The sequence below is a fragment of the Oncorhynchus gorbuscha genome, linkage group LG11, assembly GCF_021184085.1.
Source record: "Oncorhynchus gorbuscha isolate QuinsamMale2020 ecotype Even-year linkage group LG11, OgorEven_v1.0, whole genome shotgun sequence".
In the NCBI taxonomy this organism is placed as follows: Eukaryota; Metazoa; Chordata; class Actinopteri; order Salmoniformes; family Salmonidae; genus Oncorhynchus; species Oncorhynchus gorbuscha.
Window position 1 is genome coordinate 59,222,474 of NC_060183.1, and position 14,890 is coordinate 59,237,363.

Consider the following 14,890-nt stretch of genomic DNA (forward strand, 5'->3'; position numbering starts at 1 on the left):
TAGTGTGTATGTGGCAGGCTTACAATGAGGGCAAAAAACAACATTTTAAAGTGCGCTGACCCTGGGGCTAGAGGGGGTACAGCTGGAGGTTGAATATTTCAAGGGGTACGGGACAATAAAAAGTTTGGGAACCACTGTCCTAACGCATATAGTAAAAATGGATTGTCTTAGCTAGCCACAATGCATGAAATGCTGTAGTATGAATCTGCAGCTAGCTAAAGCTAACCAACTACACTATATTTACAAAAGTAGGTGTACACCCCTTAAAATATGTTGATTCGGCTATTTCAGCCACCCGTTGCTAACAGGTGTATATAATCGAGCACACAGCCATGAAAGTGGAATTTCCTTACTGAAGAGCTCAGTGACTTTCAACGTGGCACCACCTTTCGTCACATTTCTGCCCTGCTAGAGCTGAGTATTGTTAATTCTGACCATTCACCATTAGTGCTTGAGCTAGAGTTTCCCCAGCAACCTCCTATGTGTTATCAATGACCTCTTAACCTCTTAACCCCATTTGACTCTCAGATAAGGAGTTTGTCAATTACATTTCTTCTGAAATCACCTTGTTCCTAGAAACTAATTCAACACCAGGTATGTCCTGCTCTACCATATGGGAGTCTCTAAAAGCATACCTAGGTGGCCAAATTATTTCTCATACCGCCAACAAAAACAAAGCCCGCTCTCAGCGGCTTCGAGACCTGAGCGAAGCCATAGCTATATTGGATGACAAGTACGCTATAGATCCTTCCTCTGATCTACATAAAGAACGCCAGCTACTCCAATCTGAATTTGATGAGGTTTCTACCAGACAAGCGGAACAATTACTCTTACGAGCGCGATGCAGAGATGAACAAGGCGACAAGGCCAGTAAACTCCTTGCACATCAGATCCATAAATCTAAGGCCTCATGTTTAATCCCACAAATAAGGACCCTGTCTGGTGCTACCACAGTTATACATAAAGAGATCAATGATCCTTTCTAACAATTTTACTCTGCGCTAGACACCTCTGAATCTCCTCAAGACCCTTTGCTGACTGATTAATTCCTTAATGGTCTGAATATGCCTTCAATTGATACAGACTCCCATGACTGTTTAGAAGAATAATTTACACCTGAGGAGATTGCAACAGCAGTGGCCACAATGAAAAGTGGTAAATCACCGGGTCCGGAAGGTTTTCCAACCTAATTTTACAGGACGTTTTCCAGTCTGATTTGCCCATTCCTGTCTCGATTATTTGCAGAGTGCCTTAATACATCAAAGATTCGTCTTTATTAGGCTTCAATTTCATTACCATTAAAGAAAAACAAAGACCCCTAGAGTGGAATCCTAGCCAGGCTCTTAGCCATCCGTATGGAAGGCTCGCTACACCAACTAATACACTCTGACCAGACTGAGTTATGAGAAATAGGCATTTGTTTTTCAATATTAGACACCTTATGAATATACTGTACTTCCCAGCATTGGGGGACCCGGAGGTGGTGGTCTCGCTCGATGTGGAAAAAGCTTTTGACCGTGTTGAGTGGGACTAGCTTACAAATGCCCTGTGTAGATTTGGCTTTGGCCCCAAATTCATTGCGTGGATAAAGATGATTTAATTTTCTCCCATGGCTTCGGTACAGACTAACAACTTGTCCTCTGACTATTTCCCCTTGCACCGTGGATCCAGACAGGGTTGTCCACTCTCCCCCTTGTTGTTTGTTTTGGCAATCAAGCCCCTCGCTGTTACACTGCGCTCTAATGATGCCATTCAAGGTATAATCAGAACAGGCTTAGAGCAGAAAGTCTCGCTATATGCTGACGACCTCCTTTTGTTTATCTCCAACCCTGATACCACATTACCACATGCCTTATCTATTCTTTAAAATGTTGGATCAATCTCAGGGTACAAGCTGAATCTAGTCAAGAGAGCTTTTTCCTGTAAATAATTCTGCTTTAAAGTGTTATTTTACAAGCTTTCAGTTTAGGATTGTTCTGGATCAATTCACCTACTTGGGAGTTAAAGTGACAAGGAAATATTCAAATTTGTATAAGGAAAACATTGTTGCTCTAGCAGACCGTTTGAACCAATCATTTACGTTTTGGAAGTCTCTACCTATTTCTCTTATTGGAAAGATTAATGCCATTAAAATGAATGTGTTGTCCAAATATTTCCATGTTAACCAATTTTTATTCCAAAATATTTTTTAAATTCACTGGATCAAACATTCATGTATTTTATTTGGGATGCCAATGTACCGCAGATTGGTAGATAACATTTACAGAAGCCTAAGGCTTCTAGCTCTACCCTAAGCTCTAGCCTAAGGTGGTTTAGCTCTACCAAATTTTCAGACATACTATTGGGCTGCAATTTCAGAGCCCTTTTGTACTGGCGACAGACTGATCCTACTGGCCCAAGACCCCTCTGGATCCAGATGGAGTCTGAATCGTGTAAACCTGCAGCACTATCTTCTGTGTTGTGCTTGTCTCTCCCAGTGTCCCTAGGCAAAAGGTGTGTCAACCCAATTGTAAAGCAGTCTCTTAAAATTTGGAATCAGTTCCGTTTAGCCTTTAGCCTCCGGGGTGTTTCTCTATCAGGCCCAATCAATCAGAACATTTTATTTCATCCATCTTTAAATGATGGGGCTTTTGGCATCTGACACTCACTGGGCCTCTCCTCACTATCCCAATTATTATTTGATGATACATTTGTCTCATTTTGCTCAACTACAGGAAAAGTTCAATTTCCCCCAATCCCACTTCTTCTCCTATCTCTACACTAGGAACTTTGTCAGAGCTAACACACCTGAATTTCCCTATAGGCCTGCGAATACAGCTATAGAGAGCAACTTTGAGCTAAACAAGCTTCCTAGGGGTACAATTTCAGCTGTACACCACCGTTCAAAAGTTTGAGGTCACTGAGAAATGTCCTTGGTTTTTAAAGAAAATAAAAAAAATGTGTCCATTAAAATAACATCAAATTGATAAGAAATACAGTGTATGTAACGGCGTTCGTTCGTCGAAAGAGAGTCGGACCGAAATGCAGCGTGGTGGTTACTCATGTCTTTAAAGAAACAAATGACGATACATGAAATAACTTAATAAATACAAAAACAACAAACGGAACGTGAAAACCTAATACGGCCTGTCTGGTGAACAACTACACAGAGACAGGAACAATCACCCACGAAATACACAGTGAAACTCAGGCTACCTAAATATGGTTCCCTATCAGAGACAACAAGAATCACCTGACTCTGATTGAGAATCGCCTCAGGCAGCCAAGCCTAAACTAGACACACCCCTAATCAACCACAATCTCAATGCCTACAAAAACCCCAATACGACAACACAATAAACCCATGTCACACCCTGGCCTGAACAAATATATAACGAAAACACAAAATACAATGACCAAGGCGTGACAGTGTAGACATTGTTAATGTGGTAAATTAATATTGTAGCTGGAAATGGCAGATTTTTTATGGAATAGGCGTACAGAGGCCCATTATCAGCAACCATCACTCCTGTGTTCCAATGTCAGGTTGTGTTAGCTAATCCAATTCTATCATTTTAGAAGGCTAATTGATCATTAGAAAACCCTTTTGCAATTATGTTAGAACAGCTGAAAACTGATTAAAGAAGCAATACAACTGGCCTTCTTCAGACTAGTTGAGTATCTGGAGTATCAGGCTCAAAATGGCCAGAAACAAAGAACTTTCTTCTGAAACTCGTCAGTCTATTCTTGTTCTGAGAAAAGAAAGGCTATTGCATGAGAGAAATTGCCAAGAAACTGAAGATCTCGTACAACGTTGTGTACTACTATTCTCTTTCGTATCGTCCGAGATCCCTGAAGATTGGAAAGCTGCCACAGTCATCCTCCTCTTCAAAGGGGCTGACACTCTATACCCAAACTGTTATAGACCTATATCCATCTTGCCCTTCCTCTCTAAAGTCTTTGGAAGCCAAGTTAATAAACAGATCATTGACCATTTCGAATCCCACCGTACCTTCTCCGCTGTGCAACCTGGTTTCTGAGCTGAGCTGTCACGGGTACACCTCAGCCTAGCTCAAGGTAGTAAGTTTTAAGTTCCTTGGCGTACACATCACAGACAAACTGAATTGGTCCACCCACACAGACAGCATCGTGAAGAAGGCGCAGCAGCGCCTCTTCAACCTCGGGAGGCTGAAGAAATTCGGCTTGTCACCAAAAGCACTCACAAACTTATACAGATGCACAATCGAGAGCATCCTGTCGGGCTGTATCACCGCCTGGTACGGCAACTGCTCAGCCCACAACCGTAAGGCTCTTCAGAGGGTAGTGAGGTCTGCACAACGCATCACCAGGGGCAAACTACCTGCCCTCCAGGACACTTACACCACCCGATGTCACAGGAAGGCCATAAAGATCATCAAGGACAACAACCACCCGAGCCACTGCCTGTTCACCCAGCTATCATCCAGAAGGCGAGGTCAGTACAGATGCATCAAAGCTGGGACCGAGAGACTGAAAAACAGCTTCTATCTCAAAGCCATCAGACTGTTAAACAGCCACCACTAACATTGACTGGCTGCTGCCAACACACTGTGTATGTGAAAAATAAAATTGGATTTGATTTGATTTTGATTTGATTAAAGGTACTAAACGATATCATAACCGCCATCGATAAAAGACAGTACTGTGCAGCCGTCTTCATCAACCTGGCCAAGGTTTTCGACTCTGTCAGTCACCGTAGGGTTATCGGCAGACTCAAATGACTGCCTCGCCTGGTTCACCAACTACTTCGCAGACAGAGTTCAGTGTGTCAAATCGGAGGGACTGTTGTCCGGTCCTCTGGCAGTCTCTATGGGGCCACAGGGTTCAATTCTCGGGCCGATTATTTTCTCTGTATATATCAATGATGTCGCTCTTGCTGCGGGTGATTTCCTGATCCACCTCTACGTAGACAACACCATTCTGTATACATCTGGCCCTTCTTTGGACACTGTGTTAACTAACCTCCGGGCTTCAATGCCATACAACACGCCTTCTGTGGCCTCCAACTGCTCTTAAACACTAGTAAAACCAAATGCATGCTTTTCAACCGTTCGTTGCCCGCACCCGCTCGCCCGACTAGCATCACTACCCTGGACGGTTCTGACCTAGAATATGTGGACATCTACAAATACCTAGGTGTCTGGCTAGACTATAAACTCTCCTTCCAGACTCATATTTAACATCTCCAATCCAAAATCAAATCTAGAATCGGCTTTCTTTTTTCGCAACAAAGCCTCCTTCACTCACGCCGCCAAACTTACCCTAGTAAAACTGACTATCCTACCGATCCTCGACTTTGGCGAGGTCATTTACAAAATAACTTCCAATACTCTACTCAGAAAACTGGATGCAGTCTATCACAGTGCCATTCGTTTTGTTACCAAAGCCCCTTATACCACCCACCACTGCGACCTGCTCTAGTCGGCTGGCCCACGCTACATATTCGTCGCAAGACCCACTGGCTCCAGGTCATCTATAAGTCTATGCTAGGTAAAGCTCCGCCTTATCTCAGCTCACTGGTCACGATAACAACACCCACCCATAGCATGCGCTCCAGCAGGTATATCTCACTGGTCATCCCAATGCCAACTCCTACTTTGCCCGCCTTTCCTTCCAGTTCTCTGCTGTCAGCGACTGGAATGAATTGCAAAAATTACTGAAGCTGGAGACTTTTATTTCCCTCACTAACTTTAAACATCAGCTATCTGAGCAGCTAACTGATCGCTGCAGCTGTACATAGTCCATCTGTAAATAGCCCACCCAATCTACCTACCTCATCCCCATATTGTTTTTATTTACTTTTCTGCTCTTTTGCACACCAGTATCTCTACATGCACATCATCTGCTCATTTATTATTCCAGTGTTAATCTGCTAAATTGTAATTATTTCGTTACTATAGCCTATTTATTGCCTACCTCCTCACACCATTTGCACACACTGTATATAGACTTTCTTTTCTATTTCTATTCTATTCTATTTCTATTTCTATTTCTATTCTATTGTGTTATTGACTGTACGCTTGTTTATTCCATGTGTACCTCTGTGTTCTTGCATAACCAATGCTTGGAGTTTGTCAGAATTTGTGGGTTTTTGTTTTTCCACCAGCCTCTTGAGGATTGACCACAAGTTCTCAATGGGATTAAGGTCTGGGGAGTTTCCTGGCCATGGACCCAAAATATCCATTGGCTGAGAAGCAACCCACACATGAATGGTCTCAGGATGCTTTACTGTTGTGGCATGACACAGGACTGATGGTAGCGCTCACCTTGTCTTCTCCGGACAAGCTTTTATCCGGATGCCCCAAACAATCGGAAAGGGTCTATTCATCAGAGAAAATGACTTACCCCAGTCCTCAGCAGTCCAATCCCTGTACCTTTTGCAGAATATCAGTCTGTCCCTGATGTTTTTCCTGGAGAGAAGTGGCTTCTTTGCTGCCCTTCTTGACACCAGGCCATCCTCCAAAAGTCTTCGCTTCACTGTGCGTGCAGATGCACTCACACCTGCCTGCTGCCATTCTTGAGCAAGCTCTGTACTGGTGGTTCCCCGATCCCGCAGCTGAATCAAGTTTAGGAGACGGTCCTGGCGCTTGCTGGACTTTCTTGGGTGACCTAAAGCCGCCTTCACAACAATTGAACTGCTCTCCTTGAAGTTCTTTATGATCCAATAAATGGTTGATTTAGGTGCAATCTTACTGGCAGCAATATCCTTGCCTGTGAAGCCCTTTTTGTGCAAAGCAATGATGACGGCACGTGTTTCCTTGCAGCTAACCATGGTTGACAGAGGAAGAACAACGATTCCAAGCCCCGCCCTCCTTTTGAAACTTCCAGTCTGTTATTTGAACTCAATCAGCATGACGGAGTGATCTCCAGCCTTGTTCTCGTCAACACTCACACCTGTGATAACGAGAGAATCTCTGACATGATGTCAGCTGGTCCTATTGTGGCAGGTTTGAAATGCAGTGGAAATAGTTTATTGGGGGATTCAGTTAATTTGCATGGCAAAGAGGGATGTTGCAATTAATTGCAATTCATCTGATCACTCTTCATAACATTCTGGAGTATATGCAAATTGCCATCCTACAAACTGAGGCAGCAGACTTTGTGAAAATTTATATTTGTTCTCAAAACTTTTGGCCACAACTGTATGTTAATGGATATTTCCTGCAGACTACAACCAAACAAGTCAACCAAAATACTTGGCAACAACAACCAAAGTGTTCAACTTGCAAATCTCCCCTTTCTTAAAGAGTGAAACTGGAGTGAAATAGGGTGCCTCATGGGAAATATTGTTCCTCATACTACAAGCGTGTGGGTAACCAAAGCTACTGTTTGGTCACAGTCACAACTGCAATTTTTATTATTCCGTGGGAAGCATTGCCTTCGTGTTAAAGTCATAGCAGGTTAGGGTTAGGGACCCAGCCTGTGTGTGTGTATGCATTTGCGTGGATATGAATGAGCTTTCATTACATCCTGAGCTCTAGAGCCACTCTGGTCCACAGAGGTCTCAGTCAAAGAGGCCTAAGCCCTCCTGGACCCCTCAACCCACCCCTTAACCACAAACAACTGGGTCATGTGTCTGTGGCGCTGCCCTTTCAGATTTTACATTATGAACTCTGGTTTAGACATGGCCAATGGAAGAAAACAGACAGAAAGACCTGACAACAGCTTGATATTCTGTTCATTACAACTATTGGCCTTAAGACGGACTAATTTCCTTAATATTTGCTTTAATGCTGAGCGAATATTTGCCTTAAATTATTATAAGTGTGGTGTATCACAATATTGAATGGTTTGTGATATTATTAAATTAGATTTTGTTCTAGTTAAATAAAGGTTAAATAAATAAAAAAATATAGAAATCGGTTGTTCTCATTCTGCATATTACATAGAACACAGATTTTCATTTGTGTAATGTCTAGGGCACAAACAAAGGACAGCCAACAAGGGTTACATCAGAGGGTAGATAAGCTTTTGTGCATGTTCCTTAAATCACAGGAAATGCTTTCTTAAAGTCCACATATAGTAAATGAGCTGATATCTGCTGCTCCATCTTCCAGTATGGCAGGGCTAGTCGAATCTGTCAAACATTGGACTCATTTCCCATATAGGTAGATACTGGTACATTCTCTGTATAAAGGCTGTTTACCCTCTGAAGCCTGTCCCATATATTCTGTAGAGCTCTCTGATCACAGGTAGCCATTGGTTTGGTCCAGGAAAGATGAACATGCTTTACTATTGAGTCTGTCTGGGAATGTCTGGGCTCGAAAAAAATAACTCTCTCATCCTGGGAACGTCAATGTTTATCATGTAACAATATAAAGCACCTGTCTGAATTCCTCTCTTGTGTTTTCATGTGATCTTTAGGTATAACAGTCTTGTGACGGCCGGGAGGGCGAAGAGCATCATCGCAGTGTGCTGGGTTCTCTCTGTGGGTATCGGCCTCACGCCCATGCTGGGCTGGAACAGGGGTGTCAATGCTACCAACAGCAGCTCATGCCCCGAGGGCATGACAGAGTGCCTGTTTGAGGGTGTGGTGACCATGCACTACATGGTCTACTTCAACTTCTTTGGCTGTGTGCTGGTGCCTCTGCTGGTCATGCTGGCCATCTATGCCCGCATCTTCATGGCGGCTCGTCGCCAACTGAGGCTGATGGACCTGAAGCTGGCTCACATGCACACCCACGGGACAAGTTCGTCGTCCACATCTTCCCGCTCCACCCTGCAGAAGGAGGTCCACGCGGCCAAGTCTCTGGCCATTATCATGGGGCTGTTTGCCTTCTGCTGGCTGCCCCTGCACATCATCAACTGCTTCAACCTGTTCTGCCAGGACTGTGGGCGCCCACACATATGGGTGATGAACATTGCCATCATCCTGTCCCACGCCAACTCCGTGGTCAACCCCTTCATCTACGCATACCGCATCCGGGAGTTCCGCCACACCTTCCGCAGGATCCTGCGCCAGCACGTGCTGGGACACCAGGAGGGGAATGGGGGTGACAGAGGGGTGGGCGGCAACATTAGTGTCATGCGCACCACCACTCGCATCAACATGGTGGATGGATCATGTGGCACCATGGTGAACAGTTATGCCCTGGAGCCCAGCCCCAAACTCAGCCCCACTAGGACTCCCATAGGGACCCATAGAGCTGAGAAAGAGGCTTCCTCTACCTTCTGTCAGTGGTCGCCACCACGGTCAGACCCTGCACCAATCAGCTACATCCAAAATGGATACCACAGTGGGGATGCCCCACTGTCGCTTAGTGCGGTTCAAAGTGGGGCTGAGACTAAGAACCTTGGGGGAACAACAGAGGTGATGGAGGTGACAGTGGAAACATCTAATTTGTGCACGTCAGGCCTCTGTCCCCCTCACAAACCAGCTCTAACCACTCAGTAGAACTCATTGAGGTGTCATGATATAGTTATCCCCGTGATGGACAAGTTACTGATACCCCAACGTACATCATCAACTACAAGGGGGAGAAGTGAGGGACCAAACTTAAAGCATGTTCCCTACGCCTGTAAAAATTGACCTAAATCTTGGAAATGCTTGCACTGAGAAGAAATAGCATTTCTTTCTTTAGGAGGGAGACTCCTTAGCCTGGAAAGGAAACAACAAACTGGTATTAAATTACTTCCAGCCATTAAACTTTTTTCTTTCTTCAAATGATTGTATTTGTTGATCACAAAGCTGTTATTTGAGGACATATTTTGTATACGTCACCTCTAAGGCTTTTTACAGTAGGCTAATAGTCTTTCTAAATTTAAAGATTGATCACATTATAAATGAATGGACTGGTCTAACCTGTTGTATGCTGACAGATTATGTTACAGACAGACCAAAACCATCATGACCCTAACGACTGCGCAACACTTAATGATACAATATGCAGTATTGCTGGTCAACCATTATGCAGTTAATGAAACTACTGTATGTCAGTGTGAAGCTTCTGAAATGTATTCTCTTCCTTTTGTAATGCAGTATTTCAATTTTGTCATATTCTGTTTTCAAAAGCTGGTCCCTTGTGTTTAATGTCAGATTATTAAAAGTCTTAAATAAGCTCTATTATCACTGTGTGTTGTTCTCCCCACCAGTGAGTCCTGGTGGGGGGAGTAACATACAGCAAATCACACATCACTAAGATGTGATGATGCTCTAGATGTCCAGTAATTTATATTGAAAGCTGTGATACTGCATCTGATTGGAGAGTAAATTCCAGCATCTTGTGATTGCACGCTCACTACACCGGCCAAACCCGGACGACGCTGGGACAATTGTGCACCGGCCTATGGGACTCCCAATCACGGCCAGTTGTGATACAGCCTGAATTCAAACCAGGGTGTTTGTAGTCATGCCTCTAGCACTGAGATGCAAATCAAATCAAAGTTTATTTGTTACGTGCGCCGAATACAACAGGTGTAGTAGACCTTACGGTGAAATGCTTACTTACAGGCTCTAACTAATAGTGCAAAAAAGGTATTAGGTGAACAATAGGTAATTAAAGAAATAAAACAACAGTAAAAAGACAGGCTATATACAGTAGCGAGGCTATAAAAGTAGCGAGGCTACATACAGACACCGGTTAGTCAGGCTGATTGAGGTAGTATGTACATGTAGATATGGTTAAAGTGACTATGCATACATGATGAACAGAGAGTAGCAGTAGCGTAAAAGAGGGGTTGGTGGGTGACGGGACACAATGCAGATAGCCCGGTTAGCCAATGTGCGGGAGCACTGGTTGGTCGGCCCAATTGAGGTAGTATGTACATGAATGTATAGTTAAAGTGACTATGCATATATGATAAACAGAGAGTAGCAGCAGCGCAAAAAGAGGGGTTGGGGGGGTTTGGGGGGGCACACAATGCAAATCGTCCAGGTAGCCATTTGATTACCTGTTCATGAGTCTTATGGCTTGGGGGTACAAACTGTTGAGAAGCCTTTTTGTCCAAGACTTGGCACTCCGGTACCGCTTGCCATGCGGTAGTAGAGAGAACAGTCCATGACTGGGGTGGCTGTGGTCTTTGACAATTTTTAGGGCCTTCCTCTGACAACGCCTGGTGTAGAGGTCCTGGATGGCAGGCAGCTTAGCCCCAGTGATGTACTGGGCCGTACGCAGTACCCTCTGTTGTGCCTTGCGGTCAGAGGCCGAGCAATTGCCGTACCAGGCAGTGATGCCACCAGTCAGGATGCTCTTGGTGTTGCAGCTGTAGAACATTTTGAGTATCTCAGGACCAATGCTAAATCTTTTCAGTTTCCTGAGTGGGAATAGGCTTTGTTGTGCCCTCTTCACCACTTTCTTGGTGTGTTTGGACCATTCTAGTTTGTTGTTGATGTGGACACCAAAGAACTTGAAGCTCTTAACCTGCTCCACTACAGCCCCTTCGATGAGAATGGGGGCGTGCTCGGTCCTCCTTTTCCTGTAGTCCACAATCATCTCCTTATTCTTGGTTACATTGAGGGATAGGTTGTTATTCTGGCACCACACAGCCAGGTCTCTGACCTCCTCCCTATAGGCTGTCTCGTCGTTGTCGGTGATCACTGTTGTGACACTGTTGTGTCGTCTGCGAACTTAATGATGGTGTTGGTGTCGTGCCTGGCCATGCAGTCGTGGGTGAACAGGGAGTACAGGAGGGGACTGAGCATGCACCCCTGTGGAGCTCCAGTGTTGAGGATCAGAGTGGCAGATGTGTTGCTGCTGCCTACCCTTACCACCTGGGGGCAGCCCGTCAGGAAGTACAGGATCCAGTTGCAGAGGGTGGTGTTTAGTCCAAGGATCCTTAGGTTAGTGATGAACTTTGAAGGCACTATGGTGTTGAACGCTGAGCTGTAGTCAATGAATAGCATTCTCACATAAGTGTTCCTTTTGTCCAAGTGGGAAAGGGCAGTGTGGAGTGCAATAGAGATTGCATCATCTGTGGATCTGTTTGAGCGGTATGCGAATTGGAGTGGGTCTAGAGATTCTGGGATGATGGTGTTGATGTGAGCCATTACCAACATTTCAACGCACTTCATGGCTACGGACGTGAGTGCCACGGATCTGTAGTCATTTAGGCAGGTTGCCTTTGTGTTCTTGGGGTCAGGGACTATAGTGGTCTGCTTGAACCATGTTGGTATTACAGACTCAATCAGGGACATGTTGAAAATGTCAGTGAAGACACCTGCAAGTTGGTCAGCACATGCCCGGAGCACACGTCCTGGTAATCCATCTGGCCCTGCAGCCTTGTGTATGTTGACCTGTTTAAAGGTCTTACTCATGTCGGCTACGGAGAGCCTGATCACACAGTCATCCGGAAAAGCTGATGCTCTCATGCATGCCTCAGTGTTGCTTGCCTCGAAGCGAGCATAGAAGTGATTTAGCTCGTCTGGTAGGCTTGTGTCACTAGACAGCTCACGGCTGTGCTTCCCTTTATAGTCTGTAACAGTTTGCAAGCCATGCCACATAAGACGAGCATCGGAGCCGGTGTAGTATGATTCAATCTTAGCCCTGCATTGACACTTTGCCTGCTTGATGGTTTGTTGCAGGGCATAGCAGGATTTCTTGTAAGCTTCCGGGTTAGAGTCCCGCACCTTGAAAGCGGCAACTCTACCCTTTAGCTCAGTGCGAATGTTGCCTGTAATCCATGGCTTCTGGTTGAGGTATGTAAGTATAGTCACTGTGGGGACGACTTCCTCGATGCACTTATTGATAAAGCCAGTGACTGATGTGGTGTACTCCTCAATGCCATCTGAAGAATCCCGGAACATGTTCCAGCCTGTGATAGCAAAACAGTCTTGTAGTTTAGCATCTGCTTCATCTGACCACTTTTTATAGACCGAGTCACTGGTGCTTCCTGCTTAAATTTTAGCTTGTAAGCAGGAATCAGTGCCTTGGACTGCTGCGCCACTCGGGATCCCAGGTTACAGGTTAGTTGAGGCAATTGTTACATGTAGGTAGGGGTGAAGTGACTATGCATAGATAATAAACAGTGAGTAGCAGCAGTGTACAAAACAAATGGGGGAGGGGGTGACAATGTAAATTGTCCGGAGGCCATTTGATTAATTGTTCAGCAGTCTCATGTCTTGGGGGTAGAAGCTGTTAAGGAGCCTTTTGGTCACAGACTTCGAGCTCCAGTACCACTTGCAGTAATACCGCAGTAGTACCGCTTGCAGTAATATTATTGAAAGTTCAGAAGTGCTAGACCACCCTGGGGACGAGATCTCTGCAATATACTCTTACGTATCCAAAGGTTTTTCTTGTGTTGAGTAAGGTAACATTACCAGCGGATTCCGAAGTGTATAATTGTGAGTAAAAGTTATGAAAGCATGAATTGACCTCTAAATGATCAATACATTTGCTACCCAGCTCATCAGTTATATAATTAGATTTTCACCTTGTCAAGTTGAAGAAGATCAAACTGTCTGAAATGTCAAATGTTGTTTTTGTAAATCTGTGGATGAAGAGTGTGAATATGCCATATCCAAATCCAAGATTTTATTTGTAAGTTCTCCAAGGCATTGAATATTGCACTTCCTTAATCTTGCACTGTATGAAATAATTTTGCCCCTTAGATAAGCCTTCATTGATTCCCATACTGTTGTAGGAGACATTCCATGGGTTTGATTAAGCTCGAGAAATAGCTCAATTTGAGGTGTTATAAAATCACTAAATGTTTCTTCTGATAGCAGTAGTGAGTTAATAACTTCTTGGTGACAGAGGGCAGTATTTTCATGTACGGATTAAATGCATGCCCAAATTCAACTGCCTGCTACTTGTCCCCAGAAGATAGGACATGCATATTATTAGTAGATTTGGGTAGAAAACACTCTGAAGTTTCTACAACTGTTTGAATCATGACTGTGAGTATAACAAAACTTATTTAGCAGGCGAAACCCCGAGGACAAACCATTCAGATTTGTTTGTTGTTGAGGTCACTCTCTTTTCAATGGGTTTTTCCTTAGGAATCCAGATTTCTACGGGACCTTTTTGCAGTTCCTATTGCTTCCACTGGATGTCAACAGTCTTTAGAAATTGGTTGAGGTTATTCCTTTGTGTAATGAAGAAGTACGGCCATCTTGAACGAGGGTCACTTGAAGTTTACTGTTAGATAGAGGCGCATGACCAGAAAGCATGTTTCAGTTTGTTTTCTTCCTGTATTGAACACAGATCATCCCGTCTTCAAATGTATCTGTTATTTACGTTAAAAAAGGGGGGGAAAAGAATAAAGAAAAAAAAGTTGTATTACAAAAGTAGTTTGAAATGTTTTGGCAAAGTTTACAGGTAACTTTTGAGATATTTTGTAGTCACGTTGAGCAAGTTGGAACCGGTGTTTTTCTGGATCCAACGCACCAAATAATGTTGTTATGATCTAATGGTCTAATGGTCTAATGTTGTTATGGTCTAATGTTGTTATGGTCTAATGGTCTAATGTTGTTATGGTCTAATGTTGTTATGATCTAATGTTGTTATGATCTAATGTTGTTATGGTCTAATGGTCTAATGTTGTTATGGTCTAATGGTGTTATGGTCTAATGTTATGATTGTTGTTATGGTCTAATGGTCTAATGTTGTTATGGTCTAATGTCTAATGTTGTTATGGTCTAATGTTTATGAATGGTCTAATGTTGTTATGGTCTAATGGTCTAATGTTGTTATGTTCTAATGTTGTTATGGTCTAATGTTGTCTAATGGTCTAATGGTCTAATGTTGTTATGGTCTAATGGTATGGTCTAATGTTGTTATGATCTAATGGTCTAATGTTGTTATGGTCTAATGTTGTCTAATGTTGTTATGGTCTAATGGTCTAATGGTCTAATGTTGTTATGTCTAATGGTCTAATGTTGTTATGGTCTAATGTTGTTATGTTCTAATGGTCTAATGTTGTTATGGTCTAATGT

General features: G+C 43.7%; 1 protein-coding gene across 1 annotated transcript in view; it reads left to right on the top strand.

The window, feature by feature from the left end:
* LOC124047897 (adenosine receptor A2b-like) overlaps window positions 1-10,076 on the top strand; it is a 14,094-nt gene extending 4,018 nt beyond the window's left edge. The window contains exon 2 of the mRNA XM_046368227.1: window positions 8,383-10,076. Within this exon, the coding sequence (XP_046224183.1) occupies window positions 8,383-9,412 (1,030 nt within the window). The 3' untranslated portion in view covers window positions 9,413-10,076. The remainder of the gene's footprint in view (window positions 1-8,382) is intronic.
* The last annotated feature ends 4,814 nt before the right edge of the window (window positions 10,077-14,890 follow it).